The 27,990-nt window shown below is 42.9% G+C and overlaps 1 protein-coding gene across 1 annotated transcript in view; it reads right to left on the bottom strand.

Moving 5' to 3' along the window:
• Positions 1–2,299: 2,299 nt before the first annotated feature.
• The window catches only part of LOC128310265 (uncharacterized), a 107,791-nt gene continuing 82,100 nt past the window's right edge, over positions 2,300–27,990 (bottom strand). The window contains exons 4-16 of the mRNA XM_053046866.1: positions 25,339–25,483; positions 23,482–23,609; positions 15,855–16,412; positions 12,535–12,945; positions 4,707–4,947; positions 4,244–4,632; positions 3,998–4,164; positions 3,574–3,931; positions 3,449–3,513; positions 3,148–3,376; positions 2,952–3,079; positions 2,770–2,880; positions 2,300–2,684 (exon numbers count right to left, since the gene is read on the bottom strand). Coding sequence (XP_052902826.1) covers positions 2,400–2,684; positions 2,770–2,880; positions 2,952–3,079; positions 3,148–3,376; positions 3,449–3,513; positions 3,574–3,931; positions 3,998–4,164; positions 4,244–4,632; positions 4,707–4,947; positions 12,535–12,945; positions 15,855–16,412; positions 23,482–23,609; positions 25,339–25,483 — 3,215 coding nt within the window. The 3' untranslated portion in view covers positions 2,300–2,399. The remainder of the gene's footprint in view (positions 2,685–2,769; positions 2,881–2,951; positions 3,080–3,147; positions 3,377–3,448; positions 3,514–3,573; positions 3,932–3,997; positions 4,165–4,243; positions 4,633–4,706; positions 4,948–12,534; positions 12,946–15,854; positions 16,413–23,481; positions 23,610–25,338; positions 25,484–27,990) is intronic.

Genomic DNA, 27,990 nt, shown 5'->3' with positions numbered 1-27,990 from the left:
CTTTCTATTCACATGTACTGGACGATTCGTACGTTCGTTCAACCACAGAAGTTCAGTGCACACGCTGGTGCTGATAGCTTGGTCTGTTTGGGGTGAGCTGTTTGTTTTAGTCGTGCCTTCGTTTCATCTTTGCATTAGAGCGTTGGTTGGAACCAGAGAAGCGTGGCGATGATATGGTACCCATCCATTACCTAGTACGCGGCCAAACACACGGGTTTTTTGAAACAAAATGCAACCTGCACACAAATTTCCTCAAAAAATGGTTTTAACGGAGGCAAAAAATAGCACCCCGGAGCTCTCCCAACCCGACGAGCGGCTGGCCGTGTCGAACCTGGTATGACAATAAATGGCATAGTGCTGAACTGATGAGTCCCACCAGACCTGACACGCTTATTCACGCTCAGGGGTTCGGTGTGTGTGTGTGTGTGTGTGTGTTGGGAAATGCTTCACTATCGCTCATTCCGGTTGGAATGAGTTTTAAGCTCAACGGGGAAATGATTCGATGAATGGAAAGCGATTTGCTGCATGTACTATGCTGCTGGTTTCGCCGTGTCTTGCAGTACACGAACATTGAAAAAGCGTTGCTTCGGGGGTTTGGGCTGTGAAAGTTGAGGGATTTTCTCACAATTTACTAATGCATTTTTGTGCAAACACAATCCAAATTAGTGTAAAAGAAAGGTGGTTTAAGTGAGCTCAGTAACAGTTTCTATGGAACGGAATTTCAATGAAATTTTGAATCAAACCGACGCATAACTCTCACGAGCCGGCCTAGATTTCATGATTTCAACTATACGCCATTTTCACAATCGAAAGCTTGAATATGAATGATTCCAAACGCAGAAGGCTTTTCCAAAACGAATATTATTCTAGACTGACAAGGTTGATATATTCAAACCACGAACAAAGTGGGAGGCTTCAGTCATTACTGTGCCTTGTATCTGTAATAATTGTAATAAAATTCATTCCGGCAGTAGTGAAGAAATATAAAAAATAAAAGAATTAATACACCAAATTGGGGCATAAGATGTAAAAAGAAGATGTCAGTACTTTACAATAAAACACAACACGGAAAAAAACATGTTTAAAATATTAATGAATAATCTTGAAATATGTGACAATAAATCATGATTGAGCCAAATTATTGTTGGAATCAATACTTTACTATCTTATGTTGTACAACGCTCAATTTTTGTAACTGTCAAAACAATAACGAAAACCATTTTACAACCATCGATACATCAACATACCAAACGGGGTTTGAAGCTTTTAACTGCAGCCGTTGAATTTTAGGTCGATCCTTGTAATGAATGCTGTTTTTTTCCAACGCTTTCTTTCGGTTTCTTCACACTTTAATGCACTCCACCAGCTTTCGGACACGGAACATATTCATACAATCAAGCACAAATACACACGCACACAATCAAGATGCAAAAGCTAACGACGATCGACATACATACTAACGCGTGCGTCCTGTCCGTCGTTTGATACTGTTGGAGCGAAAACAAAACTGGGCAGCAAAATCGAAAGCACAAGCTCATCCATTCAGCCATTCGTTCCGCTATGCTTATGTACACGTGCACACGCACCGTTCACCATCATTGCACTCGTTCACTCTCGTCATCACCACCAGGGTCTGCCCCACACACTGGCCCGAGTTTGTATGGCAACCTCACCGCGTAGCCTGGACATGTTTCGTCCGCCTGGTCAGCAGATTCTGAGCAAAGCGATCAACATCAACAAACGCGATCGTCAATCAGTCCAGGTTGTTCCAGTGGTCGTGGTTGGATGAAGTAGTTAGATAACGTGTGAAGAACTTTGTTTTTTTTTTGTTGGAGAGGATTTAACGAGAACAGAGAAACGATAACAACAGGATGTCTGTTTTTTGTTTGTTGGTAATGATAGTAGCTGTATGGTATGGTTAAGTGTACTTGTTAACGGTAGTAGCAATAGTTATAAGTGGTAGTAGTAATAGTAGTTAGTAATAAAAGCCATAGTAAAAGCATGGGCGAGTATTAGCACCATCGGGAGCATGTTTGCATGGTGTAGGGGTTTTCGGGGGGAGGGAGCGTGAGTATAATGATGTGCAGCTTCCGCAATGCCTCTCCGGTTGTTTGTGTTAATGCAGCACCGCAACTGATCACTGGTGAGCGTTGGAACTGAAACGGAACCCTAACGCACTGCAATCGCTTGCAGCAGGACTAAATGAGAGTATTCTACTATATTACACTTAACAGTCATACTAGTTCCTTCTCGTGACTTTCTGAATATATGGTAGAGTCCGGCATTGGAACTCCCTTGTGCTATTGTGCTGGCCTGCCCTACATTGATGACGGTGACCGATGAGATGGTTGTGCGTGTCTCTGACCGTTCATCTCACTTTACGTCGCTATTGTCGATCGTCACGTAACCAACCGTGATGCGCCCGGCCATCGTTGATGGTGTTGGTTCCACCGGACAAAGGGTGGCACCAGCGTGCCGCAGAGCGTTAGCAGCACCGTCGCCACACCCGTGATCAGGCTGACCGCCAGCGAGGGGGTCGTGTGCCGCCGGGCATTGCTGACCTCGGGCCATACGATCTGCACCTCGGCCATCTTGAAGATGCTGAGCAATCGGTGAGCGGACAGTTCTACGTACTGCGTGTTGATCTGGTGACTGATCGCTTCCAGTATCCTGGTGCACTGGTCCTGTAAGCAGTACCGAAGCAAAGCAACAAAAATGGTGCGTTAGTTACTTGGATGGATATTCCACGTTCAGGATTCGTGGATTTACCTTTTCCAGCTTTAACAACTGCATCGGTGTGAGCTTCGGATCTAGCGGCAGCCGGATAGAAAGAATGATATTTTCTTCCGTGATGTTAAACAGTGTCAATGTACAGAGAGTCTGTGGAAGATGGTAGATAGTAATAGGTGATTAATGACTGCACTGGCATTTCCAATCATTGCCAATCGTACCGAGTTATCGATATGCTGCAGGACGTATTGCTGTAGGGCACGTACGGCGTCCTGTACTCCTAAGTTAGTGTGCGGTCTTAACAGTGCTTCGTCGGTAGAACTATATCCTAGTAAAAGAAAGATACCACCTGCAACGAATCGGTAATCGATTGTAAGATTAAGCTGACAGGGTGCTCTTGCGGAGTTGGCGTTTTACCAGGTAGCTGATACTCTCCCGGTGGAGGCCTCATGCAGATGAACCGTCCCGAGTAGCAGAGGCATCGTCCACGGAACGCTTGATATGCCGGGGCGGCATGGCTGTAGTACGCAAGGGCAGTCCGGCAGGGAAACAGGGGAACGCACAGTGCATGACAGGTGAGCGCGAGTGAGTCTCCACCACCGCACGTACACAGCTCGCTACATTCTGCATCGTCCAAGATGTAGAGCTGTGCGAATGGAAAGCAAAACCACATATAAGATTGCGCCCTGTCAGGTGGAAACGATCCAGCTAGACTTACCCGACGACTCTTCCCTTCTGCAATCAGCTGATCCGGCTGTTCGGATCTCTGGACCACGCAGTATCCTGAAATATTGCGATGAAATCTTTATTATCGATACCCCCTGTGAAGTGCAGTGTACGTACGGATTGGAATGGGTGTTGTCGTCGGTTCGGTAGTGGTTGTAGTAATGGTCGTCGGTGGTAGCGTCTCTACCTCCTGCACTTCCGTGCTGGCCACGTGCAGTACCTGCTCGTCGGGTCTTTGGTAGATTTCCTTCTCGTACTGCCCCACCATGTCATCCTCGCTGTCCGTGTTGACCGACTGGTGCCGAGTGCCGGTGGACCGATCGTACTCATCGGGCTGTGGATGGTGTCGGCCGCGATCGATATCGGATCGCTCAATCACACCGTTTTGATTATGCACCAGTGTTTCCGGCCGTGTGTCGGGTGTTTCGACGTAGTTCGTTTCGATCGTATGCATTTCGGTTGGTTTCGGTCGATACTGTAAGCAAGGCGAGGAAAGAGTTACACCAGATACGTGCCGTCTATTGACCGTTTGGCCACTTACCACGGGTTTCGGTTTGGTTGGGGGAAGCGTTGGTGGCTGTGTGACACGTGTGGTTCTCATGGTGGTGGTTGTGGCAAGGGTTGTGGTGGTTGTTGCCATAGTCGTCGTAGTCGTCAGCAGTCCCAGCTCTGCCAGCCGTTTAAGGTGAAAGTCTTTTTGCGACTCCACTGCAAAATGTATGGACAAACGGCACAGCCGGTAAGGTAAGGTGTTTTGAGGAGGGGGGGTACCCCACTTCTAACTCACCGACGCATGGATTGAGCCAGAGCAATCGCTGCCAGCCTAGACAGTCGTACAACTGCTGCATGTCCGAGCCCTGACAGGCGCAGGTCGTCCTGAGCGGTGTGCCCAGAATGCCAAGCATAGCCTGCCTGCAAGCGCTCGTCTTTCCGGCACACTTCTTGGTCACACTGTCCACCGCACAGGACTGCTCGAACACCTCCAGCCGGGCGCGGCAGTCTTCATCCTCACGGCACAGTTCCGCGACCGCGTGGCACGCTGGCGGCGCATTGTACGTGATGCCGTTACCGGCCGATGAAGACTGCTGGCTGAGGCTTTCCGGTGGCCGCTGGGCACACACGGGATGCAGCTTCTCCTGCGCGATCATACAGCTGTCGTGCCGGTTCGGTGTTTTTCTGCAAACGAACGGAACACTCCCGTGAGCATTGAGGGCGGTGTGTGGCATATCGCGCCACTGCCGGGCACCTACCTGCACAGACAAAACGCAATGTCCAGACTGAGATCGTCGTGGATGCTCTTGTAGAAGCTTTGCAGCGACTCCATGCACGCATTGCGATTGCACCGATGCTGATCGCAGTGCATCAGGACCGTCTTCAGCGCGGACGAGCAAACCTGATCGTCGCGACAGGAGTCCAGCGCCAGGTGGCAGGTACTTTGGAAGTGAATAAAACTCATTTCCGCCTCCTTCTCTTCGATATCGTCCGATCCGACTGTTTTTGGTTTTAGAGTGTGGGCGAAACAAGGACAACAAAGAAGGTGAGCATTGTTGGTGAGCAATTGCAATCGAAAGCGTAAGAGAAGTGCCGTCGCGTAGAACGTAATCATCTGCACCGGAAGTATTGCGGTGGGAATTGTCTTTATCCGAGCAGGAAAATGCTCGAACATTAGTGTTCTTTGTCCGGGTCGAAAAAGTCGATAGAGTATGTTTGTCCGTGTACGAGTGAATATCTGCGACTGTACGCAGCACATGTTCATACTGCTCAGTTTCATTGTTGGAATGATAGAATAACACACGAGTTCAAATATAGGAATACAGTAAGAAAGAGAGTTTTTAGTAAAACGTGTAACCAATGCCGAAGTCGGCCAGTGTTCGATTGTAAGAAATATATTAAAATTGCAAAGGCAGAAGTAATCCATAACTAGAGAAGAGAAAGAGAGATAGAGATTATAGCCAAAGAGTACGATTAAAAAGAGGTAAAAAGGAAATAAATCAAAAAAAGGAACTGAACGAGAATGAAGAAGATTCGAAATCTTTTTGCCGGTTGCCGGTTAGACGATTGGGATGAGTGTATTCGAAACGGAAATGCATTGGTACGGTAATGAATATCTAATGCGAATGAAGACAACCGAGCCGAAGAAAGTGAATGCTGAGGATGAACCATCGTAAACGCACCATAAATCAACGTGGAACATTCTTTCGCGCCCATTCGTTCATCACAACAGAAACGTAGCAGGCGTTCGTTGGCATGGCGACAAAACAATTGGAACGTGAATTGAACTGCCGTTTGGGAAACTAAGACTGCTGCTGGAAGTTAAGCAATTGTGGTTAAACATATCTAGCGCAATCTAATCGAAACGGAACACATACGGTGTACGGAACTATACACAAACAAAAACAGGATAAAACGATAGTAGAACAACGGAAAGAAGCAAGGCAAAAGTATGCTAAAAAACTATTCTAGCGTAGAAGCATTTGCTAAAGTGCAAAAATATTGCAGAAATGATGAAGCGCATGAATGATCTTGAATGGTGATGTTACGATTTGTTATATATTTTATAAGCAATAACTTGATTTTTAGTTTAATAAATCTTTATAAAACGAACTTCTGTGTTATTAGGAATGTGTACGAGAGTGAGAACGTGTTTGACACTCCCTCATTGAGGAATGAGTAGTTATAATATGGATGTTTATCGATGATTTCTTAAACTGCTTATCGTAGTTTGCTTTGGCTGCCCATAACAAAACAGTAATATTCCCGACGGTGTTTTGCTTAAATGAGTCTATTGAGTTAAAATATATTTCATCAGTCGATCTTGAAAGCAACGTCACGAGGTTCTCAGTAGATTGACGATCCTTTTTCATATTCAACGCTAAAGATTTATGAATCTCTCATTAAACTCGAATTCTTGACGATTCTTTCTTGAGATTCTTTCCTCAATAATGCCTGAGAGATACAACAACCTTTGAAAATTTCTACGTTTTTGGAGATTCATGTATCTTTAGCGATTTTCAAAAGCGGCTTGAAGTTGGATGAATTGTCAAGGAATCATGAATTATTATATTGACGACTCATCGTTATGCATTCAGTTTGTACAATTATTCAGACTCATGAAACTGGAACAGATTCAATCAATCGTAATTCCATTGTTTGCATCGTCATATATACATCATTTGCCCATTATTGTAACCACTTGCTCACAACACAATTCACTTTAATTACAAATGTTCGCTGAATCTTTAATACAAAGTGATCAAAGAACTGTACTACAATGTACGGTGAAGATTCTCGCCCGTTTCGCCACTGCTTCGAAACCACGTTAAAAGCAAAACAATCTGTTTCTCCTTTTTCCCATTCCGTTCGTCATACTCATGCATTCCCCGCCCACACCGGTGGATGGATCGGTGTTAGAGTGGAAAAATATTAATAAATAAAACATAAATTTTGAAATTTAGCAGCGAACGGTTTGACGAAAGACGCCCGTCCGCGTTTCAAGGCGCAGCTGGAACGAGGCTATTAAAGCACGCTGCTGCGCGGGAGACTGGAAGGTAGTGGCATCAGGCGAACCGCCCGGTCTGTATGGCTACGACAGGGTAGTGATAATGGCGCTCTGCTGGAAGCGAGCTGGTTTCAGATGAGTACGGCGAGCGAAATGCCGGAACAGCGTGTGGACGCAGCTGACGTTTCCGTGAACCGACGGATGACGATAATTTTGCAGTCACTCGGTGCTGCTCGATGGAAATGGTTCCCCCCACCTCCCCCTCCCCCGGGGATCTCGTCACCTTCGTCTGTATGCCTGCCTCTTCCCAATCTCCACCAAGCACTCGCCACGGTTTGCCATCCACCATCGTCAAGTTGGATGTGTTTTGAAGCATTATTACTGAAGAGTCTGCCAAATCGCTTAGCGTGTGTGTGTGTGTGTGTGCGGGTGACTTCCTTCCTATTTCGGTGGTGAGTACGGGAAGTGGAAGGCATTAGGTGTCAGGAGTGTGGTGTGTTGTTGCATGTGCCGGCAGAAGATTGAATAGCCACACAAAGTAAGCAAGGCCAAGAACACCAGGAATCGGGCAATGATAAGAAAAACTCCGACTAGCACTTGAGCGTACGATCGCGCTTCGACGACAGATTAGAATCAGACCATCAAGGGTAAAAGCAGGACAGAAACTAAAAGCAAAGTGAAGGACCGTAGGCAGCGGTCAGGCGAAAGCCCAACGAAGAAAAAACACGTTGGTGGACAATTTTAATGAGGAGAAAATTAAAAACTCAATAAATAAATTTGCATTTAATTCCGCAACCCCTCCCAACCTGTTCGGCGAGTAGCAGCTGTTGAAGATGGGAAGTACTTGAAATGCATAGGACTGTGATGGTGGTTTAACAAGCTTTTTTTTGCCTTTGGTGTATGACAGAAAGTGGGGTGTTTTTTTTATCTTCCTCCGCTTGTCGTTTCTTATGCCATTGCGTAGGTAATTAAATTAAAACGGCAAAAAACAACCAGTTATAAGTCGCTCAAAGTGATTCTGTGGTGGGTAGCGGTGGGTCGGGAGTTTTCACCACTGAATAGATTTAAATTTGGGTTGCAAATGTATGCGACCCATTCTCCGGGCAGCCGGTGCAGGTGAATGAGGACACCATTCGCACTCGTGGTAGTGCCGACTGCGTGGGGATATAAACACTTGCCATTAATTGGTATGAAGGTATGCTTTTTTGTTGAGAATTTTTCGACTTTGACTTAGTGACACGAAAAAGACTGTACCGTCTTTAAAGTGATTGCTTAATGCTAGAAATGTTATGTCATTCCAGAGCCGTCAATATGAAATGGTAGAGCAAAAACCATCGGTACCATAATTTGGGACAACTGTTTTGAATTTTACAACACTAACGTTGTTTTGTGAAGTCCGAATCCATAAAAGCTGGTATCAGTGAGAAACAAAAACCTGGGTCACCAAAAGCAAGAAATTCTTCTTCTTTTTCTCCCCTCCCATCCCGCACGCCAATCAGGGGTTGAAAATCAATAAAAAAAGCGAACGAAATAAAATTATCGTAAATCATGGGCTGAGCGCCAACAGTTGAGCGAAGTTGGTTGCAATGTAGCGCGATTGTAATAAAAACATTACCGGAAGGCAAATTTACTCCGAACCCGCACCGAAAACACGGGGGAAAAGTATACCACATCCTGGAGCTAGATTTACAGCGTACGATGTTGTAGCCTTTGTTAGCAGCGACGCAACAATATTATTACGCTAGCAAAGGGGCAGCCTAGCTCGTAGTGGCTGCTTCTTGCAGCCTAGTGGTATGTGGTATAAAATTGAGGAAAAACATTCACCGGAAACTAAAACCAAACTATGGTTGGTGAAGGCAAAGTCCGTTTTTGTTGTTTGGTTTTCGTATTTTTTTTTTGCTAGCAGTCATTTTTTGAACAAACTAAACCAGGCTTGTTTTTGCGAGCAAATTTTAAGAATGATGTCTTCTGTGCTTAATAAGATGGAATGCACTTGGTTGTTGTACTAGTGCACAGAAAACATGTGTTATATAAGCCACGAGTTTAAAATAAGCACATTGACGCAATTGTTCGGGTAGGTGAAGGTGTAGAAAAATTGATATATAAATAGTGTCAAGAGTCCTTCAGCATTGAAAAGTGTAAAATTGTACGAATAAAATGTATGTTTTGTCATTATTGTTTAAACCTTGAACCAGCTAAACATTTTTATTTTGTTTGGACCTCGTTTACATAGTTCAATTGAAATACTTCAGTGAATAAATGCGTTCTTCTTTTAACAAACGATTTGTTAAACCGTACCCAAAATCGATACAAAAACTGCGATTCAATAGACGCTACCAGGTGTTCCGTGCCCAATTTACTGTTAGTTGACTAATAAATGCATTAAATCAATGCATTGTAAATTTAAATGATATTTTATACTAGTTTCCTGTTACCTCACTGCAACTTTAACTATTCCTTATCCATCCTGTTGTCCTATCTGTTGAAGTTACTCAAGAAACATTCCTTTTCGACACCGTGTGTGTTCTGGATCTTGCAGGATTACGGAAACTAATAGATTCTGAAAGGGGGCGAGGCCATAATGGCCACGGTGTATTTCACAAATCTCAAACATGAGGTTTGAAACATGTTCTTTCCTTAAGGAGGTGGTTTGAATTGGGATAGGGTCACAGTGAATCTATTCAAAGTTATTGTATATAAATAAATATTGTGAGTGAAGTTTCGGCGTATTTTGGTCTTGATCATATTATCTACGAATCTTTCTGACAAGAGAGATGGGTTAAATATACAATTTTCACATACAACCTCTAATTTTCCCAACTATTCTCATAAACGAATAACAGAGTTTTGAAGCTCATACCTCAAACTAGATCTATTAAGATCTACTCCAATAGCTTTAAACTCAAAATGGAGAATGAGTTTATCGTTAAGGGTTCGGTATCAAGTCCCAGCTTATATGTTTTGAGTTGCCAAGGTTCCGCAAACTTTCATTTAAAACTTCATCAAAGGATGGTTAATTTATTGCTTTTACTTCGGTAATTAGTTTTTGGTTCATTTCTTCGAAACGACACGTTGATTTTATTTTTAATTTTGTTTTCGTGTAATAGGCAAACCACTAACACTTTTTTAAACATGTACTGTATTCTTCATTTTAAACGATGCGATGCTTCCAAATTTCAACTCGTAAAATAAAAATCTAAAACACCTCCTTTTCATCAAAAGTCAATTTTAAGCTCTAGATGCCAGACTGTCACAAAAGCTGTGCATGATTTTTTTCTGGTAATTCATCTAAAGTTTAAACATACTTTTCTTATGATTCTTGGTATGTAACCAAACATTCACTCATATTTTAAGAAGATTTCAATGCGAATAAAACTTGAATCTTTTTTTCAATTGCCTTTAGATAAAAAAGAAAAGAAATATTTGAATAAAATTGATCTTTGTAAATTGTTTGATTCGCCTTGCAGATAATAATGACGCTGAACTTTAGACGTCAAGTCGTTTGGAGCTTTAGAGCTCTTTGGCAATCGACAACTTTGTCAGCTATTGTGGATATATTTTTAACATGTTATTAGACTTCCTAGACAATAGTTTATGCAATAAATATGACTCTCACTATATTACTCAGGACCTGTAATTAAATCATCGGTGTGATGGTACACCAGCTATCTCGTTATATTTAATTCACCAATCGATATAAATTCAATCTCTACTAGTATCAAGCGTAAAAGCTCTTTCAATAGATCATATATTTGCGTTTCATCATTTGCAGGTGCTGAGGGCTTCTATGTATAGCTTCTAAAATTACGCAAAATAATACGCATATCGCTTTAAATGTGAAACAAAACCATTAATCAACATCCCAACCACTGTATGACAATCATTGTAGAAAATCAAAATACGCAAAATCTATTGTCTTTCAGTAAAACTTATAAACAATGTCGACATAGTAACTATAAAAAAACCGATGTGCTGAATAAACGAAAATACATTTACAACAAAACCACACATATCAGTTAAAAAAAAAATCAACCCAAAAAGCACATACTGCATTTACACGGTGGTAGACTGTTTTCTTTTGCGGGATGCAACGAGTGAAAGAGGAAGTGTTTAAGTGTGTGAGTGTATTTGTGTTAGTGTACAACTTATAATTGTGAGTAAAAAAAACCGATAAGAAACGGGGGAAAGGAAGATGCAAACCATAATTTACCCGTCCAAAACTTACCTTCCCAGCACGGAAATTACAAAACGAGTGTGTTGTAATGAAAAATGGACCCTGCGGGCGCAAACAGTTGCGTGTACGCACGGGTCCGAGTGATGATGGTTGAAGTGTGGTCAAGTAGGCATCGTAAACGCCGTTTCGCACGTGAATCGATCGATCGGTCATCTTCACCCTTTGATCTGCGCCGGTGAGTTTGTGTAAGTGTAGTGATTAGAGCCGCCGTAAACGTGGAGAACACTAGTTGTAGAACTATCTTCATCAACTTCATCATCATCCTCCCGGGATGGGGTTCACAGCAGTAACAGGCACTCGAACGGGAAAATCAACAGATCATCGACGGATTATTGGTGGCGATAATCGGGGGTAACAATTTCGATGCGGAGTTTTGTAGGGAAACCCACATGCACACAAACACACAATCCGTTCAACGCTACTCGACACCTGTCATATAAATTTACACACCTATCATAGAAGCAGAGCAGAGTGGAGAAGAGCGTTTCACAAAAAAAGAACAAACACACGATAACGAAAATGGCAACGAGTATAAATCAAACGATGAAACAGCGAAAGGCTAACAGAGGCCAATAACAACAAAGGAGTGGGCGGTGGAAGTGGCACAAAGTGGTGGATTAAATAACAGTATCAATGCACATCCGTTATTGCAGCGAGGCCTGTAAAAGCAATGGATGTTTGGCGATTGAATCCCACCGAAAAAAAAACAACCGACACGGTGGGATCGAAACCAAAGGCATACAGAGTGAAGCATTCATGATAATTGTTGCATATTTTAGCATCAAAAGGAAAGGGCTTCGTATTGAATAATGGATTTCATTGATTCAATTACTGAGCGATCAAATACCAATAATACCTAGTTGTTTGCAAGGCATTAATATTGAGCCAAGACGGAATGTGCTCAGTATGTCGCACAATTCCTATTTTATCATATTTTTATTGGTCTAGACCCAACTGTCGTAAAGTTGCCCAATTGCTAATGTGGGGTGCATTTTTTAACCGGATTTTCGATAAAATATCTTAAAAGATTTGCCAGGAACTAAAAACAACGAAGGAAACCTGAAGGAATACACTCATCACAATCGTCTCGATACCGGACAAACGCTTAACATAAGCGGGAGGGGGAGGGATCAGCAAACGCTCGCACGCCACACACGCAGTCAATGTTGAAGTCATCCGCAAACTCAAACGCCGGAACCACCCCTAGCAGGGCAAATCTTCCAGATGCAGGCTCCCCGGTCGATGGTACAAAGGTGCAAGAAAGGAAGGAACGTGGACAGAGACGCCAGCCGGACATCCTGTTCCAGCAGCCGGTTGGACGGCTGGCCCGTCGAAGGGTACCTACATTGTTTGTCCACTGTATGCTCGTAGCTCGCACCGTCGAGCTCGATGGCCGCATCTCCATTGCCACCGTTCACACTGATCAGAATATTGTCGACCGGAGCGGACCCGGCCGATGCGGACAGGTAGCCACCGGTACCGGGGCCCCCGATGCCACCACCAGCACCACCGCCGGTTGCGTATTCGTACTCGAACCCACCGTACGAATGCTGGTGCTGGTGCTGGTGGCTGCCAAAGTGGCCGCCGGCACCGTGCTGATGCAGATGATGGTAGCCGCTGACGTTGTACGGATACAGTGCCGTCTTGTAGTGCTGCGGATAGTAGGCATGCGGTGGCGCAACCAGCGGCGTCTCGATCAGGGCCATATTCTGGTCCAGCAGACGGTGATAATTATCGTCCACACCCATTGCCCGCACTGCAACGACGGAGAACATGGAGCATGGGTGGAGGAATATTCGATGTAGCAGTGAAAGAGAAAGATAGAGAAAGAAAGAGAGAGAGAGAAAGAGAGATAGATAGATAGAGAGAGAGAGATTTATTTAAAGAGTGATGTGAGATGTGTAGGACACACAAACAGGCGCGTGTGAGGCTATATCTTCCGTGGCAGGTTAATTTGTTGCGTGTATTTGTTTATAAATGAGAGAGGGTGTGTGTGTGTCTATTGTGGCTAAATAATACGAGCGGTTGGATGTTGGTTGTGGGCATGGTCGAGGCAAGGTGGCGCTTGGGGACATAGATTCGGAAGAGGTGTGACGCGCAACCAGACATTCGGTTGGCATTACGCTTAAATCATGAGCTTGGTTTAAGTAACCGCCTGCGGTGGTCGAAAATCAACAAACTCTGCCGGTTGTCGAACCTCATGCGTACGTGGGGCATGAACATTTTTTTTTTGATGCAGTATGCGTGTCTGTTTCGGTATATGATCGGCCACCGGATGCTGTTCTGTTTCCATGTGTTCGTTGGGTTGGGGGTTGAGTTGCAGCGAGCTTTAACCCACGCGGTGAAAAATCTGAAACAAAAAACCCATGCTTGCTTCGTACGAAGGGAAAAAAGCAACGTTCTGTCGAGTTGTGCTATTTGTATTGGTTTTTCTTTTCATACTGTTTGCCACACATTCGTACATGTCGTGTGATCGAAAGAGAGTTCGTGCGCTCCGCATGTCAGAAGCATCAGAACAGCGACACACCATAAAACCTACGTCAGCTGTGTGGTTTTTGGGGTTTGTGATTGTGTGCCGCTCATTGCTGTCTGTTCCGTTATTAAAACAAAAAGCTCGACTCCCTTCTCTAGAGTGGTTTGATTTACGAACCAAAAGTTGACTTTCCCATTGCTGACCCACTGTATTGCTGAAAGGCAAACGCGTTCGAAGCAATTTAGTTTGTAACAACATTGCATTTAATTGCTGTACGGTTTCCAATTGCGTTTTATGAAAATGGTTATTACGAAAAAACAAATCTTGTTGGTATCATAAACATTAACATTTTGTTGATGATATTTTCTTCGATATGTGTTGTAATTGTATGCCTTCAATTATTCCAAATCCGCAAAACTTTTACACGAGTGAACCATGTGAAGGAAAGAGTCAATAAAGGTTGATCTAATCGTGGCACTATTGAATTGTTTTGAACAAGTTACGGATTCTTTTTTTTTTCAATCGAATCAATTAGTTGTGAGCTAAACAAACTGCGTTGAATTAAGGCATACGCATTGCACTCTACAGCATATAATCTCATCCCATTCGCGTAGTCGTTGGCTGCCGCTGCAATATATCAATTATTCGATTCGTATCTAAACAAGATAACAACAATAGTGCTGCCTGATGCATGTAAGCGTTCGTTGAATACATGCGTAATGCTTTCATTAGGTGATGATAGATTAATTTCAATATTGTTGACAGTATGCGATAACGCTACGAGATATTGGTTCATGATTCATGAACCAATTTCAGAAATATCCTAGTTCAACGTGAGTGTTTCATAGTGAATTATAGTGGCAGCTAGAAGACTGCCAAGAAGACTGAATATGGGAAAATGTTGCAGGAAGCATACAGATACGAATAATAATGAATTTAAAAGCGCTTTTATAGGATAGCCACTTTCGCTTAATCGCAATTGGCAAATGCTTGTTTCAGTTGTGTGCAACTAATATTAGCAGGTCTAAACGCGAAGTAATTATTCTTGATTATTCTTAGCGCATTAGTAAAATTTCGCTTAATCAACCCGTTAATTGTTAATTCAAACAAAGTCGATGGAGCCGCCCAGTACTTTGTGGATACCCATGGAGGCGCTTAATACATATGTGTTGCGTGGCTCATTTGACATATTTAAATCATTTCTAATTGAAAGGAAACAGCTTATTTTAATGCAAGCTGCTGTGTTTCAAATTTTACACTGCAATTGTCAAAAAAAGTTGTTAAACTGATTACATGGATATAGCAGAAACTCGATGGAGACGCCCAGTACTTTACAATACGCAAGCAAGTGGAGCAGAGTTTTATTTTCGATTTTTGGTTTTTTTTTCGATCTGATGATATTAACATATTCAAGAAAAGTTCAACAAAAGCCTTTATCTTTTTAATGTTTTGTTTAAAGATTCAATCATTGCTTTGAAATTGTATATACCTGTGGAAAAATGATGTATTAATGAGTGATATTTCGATGAATGTTTTGAATGCGTGGCAGAATGACATTATGATGGTGCTACCCATTGACAAGCACTGTGCGCATTGAGTGCTTGCGTGCGTAACTTTCGTCGTAGTGCATGGTGCGTTAAAGTTAAAAATTGTGTTTAGTTTTTGTGGGTTCGTGCGTCAACAAAGTGCTTGTAAATCCGTTACAGTCGGTTGCGTTTGGTGAACAGTTAGGATAGGTGCGTCATATAGAGTGTTTATGGTGCAGGTGATTACAAGGGCACTTGTTGTTTTATCTAGACATCTGTTTGTAAAGCTATGGCATGGTGATATATTTATAAATTTAAAACTTAGTTTAACTGATAGTTGGTGTGTACTCAAAAGCATGGATATAATGGATTGAGGGAAAGTTTTATATTCTCTTCCGGTTCTTTGAACACTTAAGAGCCGTTACTGTTTGTATCAACAATCAATAGTGTAAAAATAACGACTCTTGAATGTTCAACATGTCGAAACCCTGCTTTTGAGTGCATCAACATCTCGCCACATTTCGTGCCAATCAAATGCTTGTGCAAACACTTTTCAAAGGACCGTTCTTCGTGGCTTATCGGTCCTTTTAGGGCTCTGTAGAAGAAGGAATGGAACAGTGAGATAAATATGCGACAAAAGAGAGGCAATGGTAACACGTTTCTCACCAGTCTCCGGTTGCTGCTGGAGGTCGGATGGGACTGACATGCTATCCCATCGTCCCATACCAACGTGACCGGTAGGATCGGCAGTACCGTTCTCGCCGTGTCGGTACTGATGCTGCTGGTGCTGGTGCTGATCAGGCCACGGCGGTGCGATGGGTGCATTATTACTGCTACTATGAGTGGGGCTTTGGTGCTTGGTGTGGTGCATGCTGGTGTCAAAATTGTGCTCGTATCTAGTGCGATAGTTGTGCTCCGTTCCCGGATGCTGACGGGTATTGGTGGAGGAGGAGGAGGGGAAGGAAGAGGATTGATCTGTTTCCGGGTTGGAGCCGTTGGACGATGGACCCGACCCGGGCCCATCGGGTAGATTGATATAGTCCACGGTGGCGTGGTAAATGGCCGACCCGAATGCCGACGGTGGGTACTTCTTGGAGGGAAACAGAAAGTATGGATAGGTGCTGGTGGGCGGAGGATCTTCAATGATGTCGGAGGGAAAGAAGTTCGGATAGATGGAATTAGTTGCGGTGCCAGAAGATGTATCTAGTGCGGAGGGAAGCACATCTGCAAGAAAACCGGAATGGTGCGGGAAAGAATACAGTATACAAAATACATAATATCGGTTGATTTATGGTTTCGTTTTGCTGAGGCAATCGCCGATCATTGAGGGAAGATTTCATTTGCGTTGTTGGTGTTAGGTGAGCGTTGCAAACACATGGGACTGAAACGCGAGATTTAAAGTGTTGGTGTATCACAGCTTGAACCTGGTTGGACATAATTTGGAAAGTTCCTGATTTTTAATTTAACCATAAGTCAAATCACGCCGGGAAAACCGTGGAATACTTGTAAAGTATACGTTCAATATTTGAAATCTTGTTACCGAATTTACCGTAGACAGTTTCATTTTCACAATAATCTTCGGCTACAAATTACGCCACCGAGAGTAAACCACAGGGTGCATTTGTATTTTTGCTACAACATTAATATCATCTTTTTTCCTGACTACATTGCACCTGTCGTTGAGAGCTACCATCCCGATCCTGTGCAAGGTTGAGCTTTTTAAGTGTGAAAACTTTGGCATGCTGATTGTTCCACTCGTGTAGCCCTTCGTTCGAACCACTTGCCCGTGTCGGATGTTGTGGGTTTTTGTGTAATTTGCGTTTAGAAGAAATACAGCAAGAAAAAACCACCCGTTACACGTTACATGCAGAGTGATGCTTCAGCTCGTTTCCGGAAGGAAATACGATACCGACCAGCGAGAGTGGAAGCTACCAACATTCACTCAAGCGAACGTAACCATCGTCTCATATTCGTGCGAAAGCCGACCAAACTATGAAAACTACAAATTGCTTTAATAGATCACGTCATTTTCATGTGTCTTGTGTTTTGGTAGGGTAACAGCACCGATAGCAAAAGGAAACCTGGCTGCTTCCCATTAACTGTGCTTGGTTTACTTTAGCTGACGCGTCTATTTCCGATTCCTTTTTTTTGTTTGTTTGCTTTTCGCATCCCGTTCTGCCCACCCCTTGTGCTTGCTTAACGTTGAAAAGTTGTTGTAAATTTCTTTTACACAAGCCCCGAACTCGAACCCGGTGCGAGATGTTTCTTTATTTGTTCATTTCCGGTCGTGAGCTTTCTGAGCTGGCATGAGAAAGTCTTCATAAAATTCATTGCTCTTCATTCACGGATGGGTGAATGGGTAACAACACAGTAGAGAGGGATTACGAAAACCGGGCATTCTACGTTGGTGCTCTCTGATCTACCGCCTCCCACCATAGCCCGTTGGCTGTGCAAGCGATTTCTTATCAAATACCCGAGCACCGTTTCTTTCCGGTGTTGAAGGGGGAGGTAATACAGGGAGAGGGTGTAGTTGGGTGGAGAAAGGCAAAAAGTTTCGAAGCAGGTTTCGTTTGAGTTTTTCTTGCACTTTCCTCGCCGCTGTAGACGATACGGTAACGGTACCGCAGAGGGCTGGGAAAGCGAAAAGCGAGCTTTACGTACATCAAAATGTGTTAGTGGCAGCATGTTCGCTGGAGTTTCTCACCCATCATTGGTATCAAAAAAGTTGTTGCTGGTTACAACTCATTCTGGAGGAAGATTGGTTTTAATTGGTATGTAAGCGGCAGAAGTTTATTTGCTGCTCGATGCACGTGTCATTTCAGGTTTTGTGGGAGTAGTTGGGGAAAAGCTTTAATTTGAACCAAATTAAATTATCTTGGTGCATTTGATGGAACTGGTTGCGGGATGTCCGTTATGAACTACCGTAGAAGCAATTCTTTTTGAAACAAACACGTAGTGGTTGCATCACCGGATTTGAAGAACAAGATTTCAGTTCAGAAATTCGAGCAGAATTCCATGCCAGCGAAATTGAAGGTCACTGAAAAAGTAAGCTATATACCTTCAGAATAACTTACTAGAACTTCTCGTAATCACGGTCTCAACGTAGAAGGATTTAAGGACCAAATACTTCATCTTCATTATAAGCACAACAACCTCGAGAGGTTCAAGCTTGCCATTTCTGGCTTTCTGTGACTTTATTTACCCGTAGCTAGATAGATAGTCCAGCGTACGTGGGATTGGTCCGGATGGGATTTTGGTCCGGTTCGTTCGTGTGAAGACCAGCATCGCTACCTGAAAATACCTGAAAAATTCATACTTTATACAAACCATGAAGTTTACTTGATTCTTCACAACCTTCGGTCTTGTTTAAAAAAAATATTGTATTAAAACGACAACGTTCGTGCCCTTTAATGTCTATTTTTGTTGTACTACTTACAAGCAGCAGGTTTCCTTTGTGAGGAAACGGCAAAATGTTCTTCCATCGTTTCGTTTGATGCTTTTCTTTGATCCATCCAGGCCTTGACATTTTGCCTCTCGTTACCCTTTGTTCATTCGAGTGCATTTGATTTGGAACTAGTTGTGAGTCTGCGACCTTCAAGTCTTTATGAGTTCTGGTAAGGGTTTTGTTGTATATTCCATTTTACAACAGACAAGGATTGTGTTTGGTTGAATCCGAATGGATCAAATACTTCGCCGCTTTAAAAGAATAAGTTGAACAGCGTGAACAAAACATTTGCCGCTGCGCACATCTTCAATTAATAATGAAGTCATTAGTTTGTGCCAGAATGCAAACGGCCAGTTGTGGAGTTAGTTTTGTGTGCCAACACCCACTCTCGACAGCATCGTTGACACTGTTCAACAGCTTCCCATTGAACATTCATTGAGTTGTCCATACTTTATCGACACTAGTGAGATTGTGTCAGATCATTCCAATCCACCTGCATCTTCCACATCCGTCCACATGACGCTCCGTTCCTGTGAAGCTGTGAGGCAGTCGTTCACACCCGTACCGTACAGCGATTAGTCATGTTCTGGTATGGGTTTCCTCACCGTGAAGGTTTCCCTTCGCAGTCAAGCCACATTCGCACAGGCTTCCATGACCAAACGTGTGCCACAGCCACAGCGGAGTGGGGGCTGCACATTCATTCGTCTCAGTGAGTGTCGAGCGAGTGCAGTCAGTGCGCTGCAACGACGTCACGACTCGTCAAGACCACAAAGAAGTACACCACTTTGTCTCTTGTCTAATAAGGTCTCCGGCTCGGGTGGCAGCACTTGACGCGATCGTATCTTGTTTACTTTGCGCCTTTGTAGCCATTATTGTTGCCTTCCAAACGGCGTTCTCTTCGTTAGTCTGATGACCCATGACACGTCTCCACGCGCCATTGCACCCGGCAGCGCATATCCAAGGACAGCGACAAAGTTTGGACGTAGCCGGGCAGGCTACCTGCTCGCGAGCAATGGCACGTCCCGTACATTCCGTGGGCACGGAAGGCCGAACACCGAAAGCATTCCCCTTTCGAATGTCTCGTGCGTGTTCGTCCACTTTGGCAGTGTTTTAAGAGGATTTGACGTACACAATTCTCCTGCCAGCCATTTGTAAGCTGCCCCGTGCACCGTACCAACCATGCGTGACTTATTACCGGGCCCCGGGGCCGGGTTACGGTCGAGTGGAACGTTGCGAACACACGAAAGGCAGCGGCACGAAAATCACACGTCACTGCTGCACGTGCACGTGGTTGGGGGTGGGTTTTCTTCGCCGGGGATGGATGTTTAAAATTTTCATTACTTCAAACCCTTCGTACACGCCGTGCCGGGCCACCACGACCATCACGAACGCGGTGCTGGACACGAAGCAGTTCGGGGCCGAGGTTTTAGAAGCGCGCAACCCTTGCGTATGGGTGGGCCTCCCGTGACCCGTTAAATCTTGTTTTTATGTACCCACTACCAGGAACTCAATTATCCTTCCCACGCGGGTTTTCCTGCCCGGTGCAAAACACCGGAAGCGTAAATGGAAGGAAGTGGTTTATACCCCTCTGAAAAGCATCGCCCTTTTGTGTTGTTTTCTCGTTGCGAAAGGACAAAAGGTGCGTTCGCTTATTTGCTGGCATATTTTTGCTTTATGCTGCGCTGCCTACCGGGCGATGCGTACCCGCGTACGCACTGCACGTCCCGGGGCATTCCATTGTAATTGATTCGGGCCCGGTAGAGTGGTGCGCTAGTGGGCAACAATACTTTTTCGCAGATAGGTGGGAGACAACAAAAAAAAGGTAAATAAATAAACCCTCGCTGGTACGAGAAGCGGACAATAACAGGCCGGCGTGTTGGAACACATTTTAAGGGTACCGGTTGTGCGAAATTCAAGCCGTTCCGCAAGATAGAGGCCTCGCGGGAGATATTCGTAGACCGGCGCGTAAAGGATACGCGATGTGCGAAAGCAATGCGTTGGTGGCGCAGCACCGGAGAGGTCTATAATTCTCTGCACGGCACGATAGAGGTGTCGCTTAGCAACGAGCGTGACGACCGCAAGGCAAGAGCGATTGGTCATTGGGCACAGCACAACCATGAACCACGCAATAACGCGTTGCTAACGGATTGGACAGGGATTTAGGCTTGTCAGCATGAGGGTTGGATCGGATTCCATCCAATCTTTTACAGGTTTGTAATGACAAGACGGTGTCTAATGGATGGATTTCATGGCAGTTATTTCTCAAGAAAGGACGTTCTCTTCCAACAGCTGCTTATGTATTCTCTACAGGATATACACGATTTAGCATTATTATGTTAGCTCTTTTCAATAAACTTGTCTAGATTCTTCTTGCTTGTGTTATAGAGTTTTTCTTTATATTAATGATTGGTTCTTGCAGTAAGGACGGCCATGCTTGGAAAGACTCTTACAGCTGCACAATCTACATCTGAGCGAAGAAGTTTAATCTGATGCATAAAGAAGATTCTACTCACGACATCGCACCAGCAAGAGTTTGCTGTATCCAATTGAATAGCACTAATTGCTGGAGGCATCAGACAAGAACAGGTTGAGTTCACTTCTCACTCGTCTCTGAAAACGGATACCGGTGCTTGGGAGATTTTTAATTAGATCGCGTGGACAAGTGCCCATACTTAGTACGTCGCCAAGCACAACGATCCAGCAAAGGTACGGCACGCGATGCAGCAAAGAACGGATTGCAATGAATGGTGAAAACCGCTCACTAAAGCTGATGCTCGGGCTGTTGTATAGTTGATGATAAGAGCGTTCTGTTCACCGGTACTACCGTTTCCATTTTTCGTCCTATAGTTTTTTGTTTACCGCATACTTTTATGCTTCCTATCTATACGGATGGTGTTGATGGAAAACACGCTTGTTAAACGCACGAACCGTTATGGGGTAGCTCTAACTGTAAGGAACCGGCAAAACCTCAACAAAAACCCGCTCCATTTTTTAGGTTGTTTTAGAATTTTTGCTGTTTTATTTCCAACTGCAGCCGGTCGGCCGACACAGATGGCGTCCAATGGTGTTGCCCCCGGCAGTGTTTGACTTATGGTTGTTGGGGTGTTTGTGGAACTTTATTCTACCGTTCCGTTTCGATCCATGCTGCCAATGTCACACAATCAACAGTCAATAAATTTTTTTGTCCATTCTTTCAAAACGGGTTCGGCCCATGGAAACTGCTCACACACTTTTTACACAACTGTTTGTGGACAGCATTGTTAAACCGTTGAAGTAATTTGATGAATGTTTCCATTCTACTAAAAATTCTTTTTATGGGTAGTATTGCGAAGTTTACATGTTTCAAGAGTACTCGAAAAGGATAATTCATGCTAAAAGTATAACAATGCTTCACAACTTTTGGTTATCAATATTTGAAGTAAAACATAATTAAATTATGTAACACCAAACTGAAATAATAATAAACTTGTAAACTTGTAAAATTTCCATCCCCATTTGACGTAACAAACCACGTGATTCAGTTTTTCTTTTTTATTCGTTCTCGTTGGTTAAAATCGCATCGGATGAAGATGTTTTCCTGTGCAATGTGTGACTGAATTAATCGCTTAGATAATTCAGTAAAAAAAAAGAAATATTTGCACAAAATATGAAAGATGATTTTTGAAAAGTGGAAATGCTTCTTGCTTTAATGATAAGGCATTGAAGATTTAAAGCAAATAAGCTTTTGTTGTTGAAAATGCGAGAAAAACAGCGTAAAACAAACAGGTATGAAACCAAACCAGGGAAATAATACATCAATAGGGTACATGCTGGAAACGCCGTTTGGTGGTACGAGACCCATAACGACGGTTGGGACGGTAGAAAGGCTTGGCGAATTTCAAACCCTGCTCAACAGGATCTTAGCGCGTAGTTAGGCTATTTTTCATCTCTGAAAATGTGGCAGCAAGGGAAAGGAAGCGGCCAAAGCGGAAAAACAAACATGAACAAACAATAGAGGAAGAGTTTTCGCGTATAAGCGAAAGGATCGATGTTTTGCTAAGAAGTGTTAAAGAAATCCCGTAAATATTGGTACGAAAAGTTGGCATACCGTGTGAATGGAATGGGTAAAAGCGAAAAGAATGAAATAAACGTACGAAGAGAAAAAAAAATCTCACACTGTGTAATAAAACAAACGGCAGGAGAACGATGCATGTACTACTACCACACAGTCTCCTGCTGCTCGAACGGCGAACGAGAGTCGGATCAGCGAAAGCGCGCGAAACGGCGCAACGGTTCGGATAAAAGTACGCCAAGTTTGTTCTGCCAGTTTGTGAAGGTGAAGAATTTCCTCCGACGGATGGTTTTCACACGTTTCGGTGGAAAGATGTGTTTAAATGTGGTGTTGAAAACAAAAAGGAGCAAGAAAAAAATAACACCGGAAACAAAAACAACAGTGAAGTGAACAAGCCGGAAAAGCCGAAGAGCAATAAAAAGTGGAGCACAAAACCAATAGTAAACTGTAAAACAAAGAGACAAATCATCTCGAGCAGTTCGAAGTCGCAAAGTTCGAAGGAGCAAAGTTTACCAGCGAACCGGACTGGTGGTGTTCGTTGTGGCACGCAGGAAGGAAAACTTCACCGTGGCTGCTTGTCGAGTTGGGTTAGGAAAAGTTCGACCAAAACCGATTTTTAAGAACAAATGCAATTTCTTGCGAATTATTTCGGTAGTTTGGTGTGGAACGCCCCCGGTTCCGTTTTTCTTCCTTGTGCGCTTTGGGAAAACTAAACCACCCTCGAATCGGTAGCGAGTCCGAACCGATCGAAACGGTTGCATGTAGGTGCTGGCTGTTAGGGGCATGTTGCAACTTACCGACGCAAGGATTATGGTTAACAACGCTAAATATTTTATCACATCTGCGCTTCATGTGATTATTCGGGCAGATGCAGCCGAACATCGGCGATAATCGCAGATTAGTCCACGCTTCGTAGCACAAATCCCTGTTGAATATAACACACACGGGGCATAATTAAGAAACACGGTTGAGTGAACGCTAGCCGGTTGCGTAATGTTATCCGTCAGCGGTTTTGTGCACTCGGCACGGTTTGTTCATTGTTGTTCCTTTATGGTTGGGTATTTGTGTGTGTATAATAGGGTTTTTTTTCGCACGCACGGTATCTTCTGCGAGATTTCGGGTTAGTCTTTCGGTTCGTAGCGCCATACAACTTCGAGGAGTATTAGATTTGCGGCACGGTACAAGAGAAACACTGCGGTATTGTATTGAACGCTTTGGTTTGGTTCCGAAGCAAACTACTGTGTGTGTTTAATGCTATTGATGGGTGGCAGATAACCGAGTATCCTAAAATTTCCGACTTAGTATCACACGTATTGTAAGTAAATTCAGATTGTTTACACACTAATTTGAAGTAGGGTCTATTGAAATCATATTTAATTATATCATAATCATATTTAAATCATATCATTATCATACATATAATATTTCTGATGCATTTCATTGCAAAGTTATCGAATTTTAGAATGAAAATATTATCGAAAAAGATCTCGAAAAAACTTTGATCGAAAAGATCAAAGATCTTTAAAAGTCATGATTAGTGTAATACGCGTATTTTATATTTAGGCATGTGGAATGTAAAATTTCATGTTTCATTTTGGTGTGATAAAATGTTTTTGTTGATTAATATGAGATGATTAAGCACTGGATAGCTTTCGATTATACGGACAAGATTGGCAATTATTTTCTGTCCGTAGCATTATCTGCGAAATGTTTACTAGTTTTTAAAACAAAAAAAGAGCTGTGCAAGTTGTTTAAATTGGTTAATATAGCTAAAACTATGTACGACCTGATCGTCCATTAACGTAATTCGCAAAACCATGATTGTTATAAATAACTTTTTTCTGAATCTTTTTAGAGTCAACACATGATCCGAAAAACTCTTCCAAGAGCCTTTAGACAACTAGAGGAGTGCTTAATGTTTTTTTTAGTGGAGTCATTCATATGAATCTTTAATAAATAGTCTTTCAAATCAGGAGTCGTATCGTAAAATATATGAATATGGAGAGAATCATGAATGCTCGAAGATTCATAAGTCCGCAAAAATGCATGAAACGCTTCAGAAACATGATTTTATTACTATTTTAATGCTTTTTGCTTCTGAACTATTCACAGAAGTTCAATCACTGCTAGGATTTAATTAGTTTGACCGTTCTAGCTGAATTGTTTCAGTTAATATTGTGGTTCATAATTTGAATAAGGTACTTTGCGAGCCAACATTAAATCTCAACGCATTAGTGCGTATTTTATGGAATCTTTAAATGAATTGTAAATAGAATAAATACTACTTTTAACTTTCGTAGTGTACGATGGTCAAACAAACAAAACAAATAAGTTCTGTTACTTTTCCAATAAAAGATGCGGTAAAGACACGATATTGACAAAAAATTCAAAAGCAGCTGACATTGCTTTTCCGGAGAGAATCATGAATTTGTCGCATATTTTGGATTGGCTGATATTATTTTGTTAATGTAACAATCTATAAATGATTAATAATAGTTAATTAGAAAATATAAGCAAACCCCGAAGATGATCCTAAATCACAAATCTCAAATAACACTGCTAGTGTTTAACTTGTACCATGATCATAATCGAACAATTCCTCGTTGAAAATGGAGCCGATCCGACATTCGGTTTTAAGCACACGTTTACCATACCTATCTTCCATGCGGCATTTATTTTCCCGCACTTTACAGTGTAGCTTAAAATCTTCAAATAATTTTATACACTTGCGCTCCTGCTGGCACACGGATAGTGCATGATTGCACGTCGGTAGCGCATCCACCGGGTAGGGATCTTTTTCTGCAAAGAAGCCATTGTGGAAAAGGAAAGAGAAATGGAGGAGAAGAAAATAAATTTGATTAGTATTTTTGTTTGGTTGTATTAACGGTAACTTGATGAATTTAAAAGTATGCAAAGCATTCCATTAAAATATTCCAATGAGATAGTTAAAGTATTGGTTGTACTTAAAGATACGTTCGTTTGCATATGATGTTATTCTTTTTAGTGCCGTTAGTTTTATCAGAACCAGTTTGAACCAGGGATTGAAGAAGTTTGCATATGCTCTACAACCTCTCCAACATACACGTGATCATGACGAAATCTGAACGGGCGTCTTCCTCTTTCATGATCTTCAAGGTGTCTGGTTTGTTTGCTACTTGGAACAGTTCGCTCAACAGCGCTGACTAAAAGAACCCTCACAAAGAGCTCCCACGGGCACGAGGGCATTGAGTTCTGATTTGCATAATGTTTGCCATCGGGGGTCGTCCGGATGCGCTGGAAACCGTACGACTAACACATGTTTTCGGTGTGCCGAACAGCCAGCAAGCATCGAACAAGCAGGGAATGGGGTTCAATTTTAACGCTCCCAAACAATCGATCGGACGGCGGGTGCAGTGCCTTCGGGGAGTGAATGGTTTGCAGTAAAATTGTCTTGTCTGACACGGCCAGAATAGAAACGATAGTCTAAGACGTTGCTCGGTCGTTTGAGAAGTTCTATTGATATTAAAGATGTTTAGCAGTCGGTAGTGAGGCTGCCGGTTCAAAGGCACAAGTGCCAATCTCCGTTGGCAAACGGTGCTTCAGAACCATGGCGAGTGGCTCTAGTGCATCCGTGTCGGTGCAACACAGCAGTTCCGCTGGATTTGTGTGGTATCGACGCGTTTACTCCATGTGCTGTTCCGATGTTCCAGATGCATGACACGGTTACGATGAATCGACGCCACTTGATGTTCGAAACAGTGTAGCATGTGTGTGTGTGATGTATATTTTTCATCCCTTGCCAAGTGTGGTTAGATAAGGGTTAAATAAATATGACCCCAGCTTCTGCAACAATGAGCCGTTAGAGGTTGGTAGAAAAATAAAATGCAACTAGAAGAATGCTTTGGGAAACATAATTTTATTTATTTTTCCTTTTTTTCTCTATTTTTTTGTTACTTCTATGGAGGAAATATTGCCTATTCTAATTAAGTCATTTTTACTCACAACAATACGTTATATCTCGACGGTTTTGTCAGAGATTTCGCATGATACATTTATCAATTAGATTGCGGGAGGTTTGTTAATGAAATTTTTTAACATTGGAAAATTACATTTAACATTACATTAAGTATTCTTTAATTTACTTGTGTAATTTCACCGTACATCGCGCATAGACGTGAGCACGAAAATGTTAAAGTATTTCGTTTGACATATAAACCTATAAAAGTTTGAAGTAATTGAAGTGTGTTTGCCGTTTTCATAATGTAAAACAACATAAAACGTGATTCCACAGAAACTTGCGGAAAACGTAAGTCCAACCGTAGAAGGTGATCGAAGATCGTGTATTAAACATTAGAAAAAATGTTTACAATCGTTCCGATACACGTAACACCGTTTAAATCTATAGGCTTTTAGAGCAACTAACGTCTAACCGATTCACACTATTGTATGTTTTCCTTTCCCGAGCATAGAAAACGTTCAGAAATTGCTAGCATGATCAAAACCCCGACAACCGGATGGCGTATTTTTCGCTTGCTCGTCCACGGCGCTTTGTGCTCGATTATTTTCAAACAATAAAATCTTAAACGCCCCGTACTCCGTTACCGAACCGTCAATGGGACGAAGGTGAATGTGTGTGTGGTTTTGGCATTGTCGTGAGGAGCTTTTTTCCCCCATTGCACTGTCGAAATGGCACAAAAAAAACTGCAGGAATTACAGGAAGGAATCGAAAACTGCACTTCCGGCTCTTCTGGAGCGAAATGTTCCTACATTCTACACGACCGGTGCCGGTGGGTCACAAGCACAAAAGAATCAGGCTCGCTTTCTGACGCAGGGTTGCATCGCATCGGGCTGTTTACATGGGCAAATGCAAACATCCTGGAACCTGAGGGGAGAAAAAATAGGATGTTTTTTGTCTTCGCATTCCGCTGCACGGTTTTATTATTCGCTACGAGCGCTGCAGCCCGGGCAGCTGTTATTTGCAATAAATTTCTGCTTGAAGTAATTTACTATGCAATCTGTTCACTAGTCACCGTCATCCGTGTACCGGTTGTGATGTTTACCGGTCCTTTCACTCTTTTTATTCTTACAATGGAAGAGAAAGGGATCGGTTATCCTTTTTTTATGCCGGTTCGGAATGGGGCATTCTTAGAAGAATCTCTTCGCGAGTGTTTTATTTGTTTTGCTTCTTTGCTTTACGATCACTACATGCGGTCGGAACGAAGTCTCCGGTCACAGGAAGCGAATAATGGCAGGGGAAGGGGGTGGAATAAAACCGCTCCAAACACACCCAAACACAAGCGGTCATCATTGGCCTGCTATTGAAAAAG

This window comes from Anopheles moucheti, chromosome 2 (genome assembly GCF_943734755.1).
Source record: "Anopheles moucheti chromosome 2, idAnoMoucSN_F20_07, whole genome shotgun sequence".
Taxonomy (NCBI): Eukaryota; Metazoa; Arthropoda; class Insecta; order Diptera; family Culicidae; genus Anopheles; species Anopheles moucheti.
The sequence above is the reverse complement of the archived record's forward strand: the minus strand, read 5'-3'. Positions and strand labels throughout refer to the sequence as shown.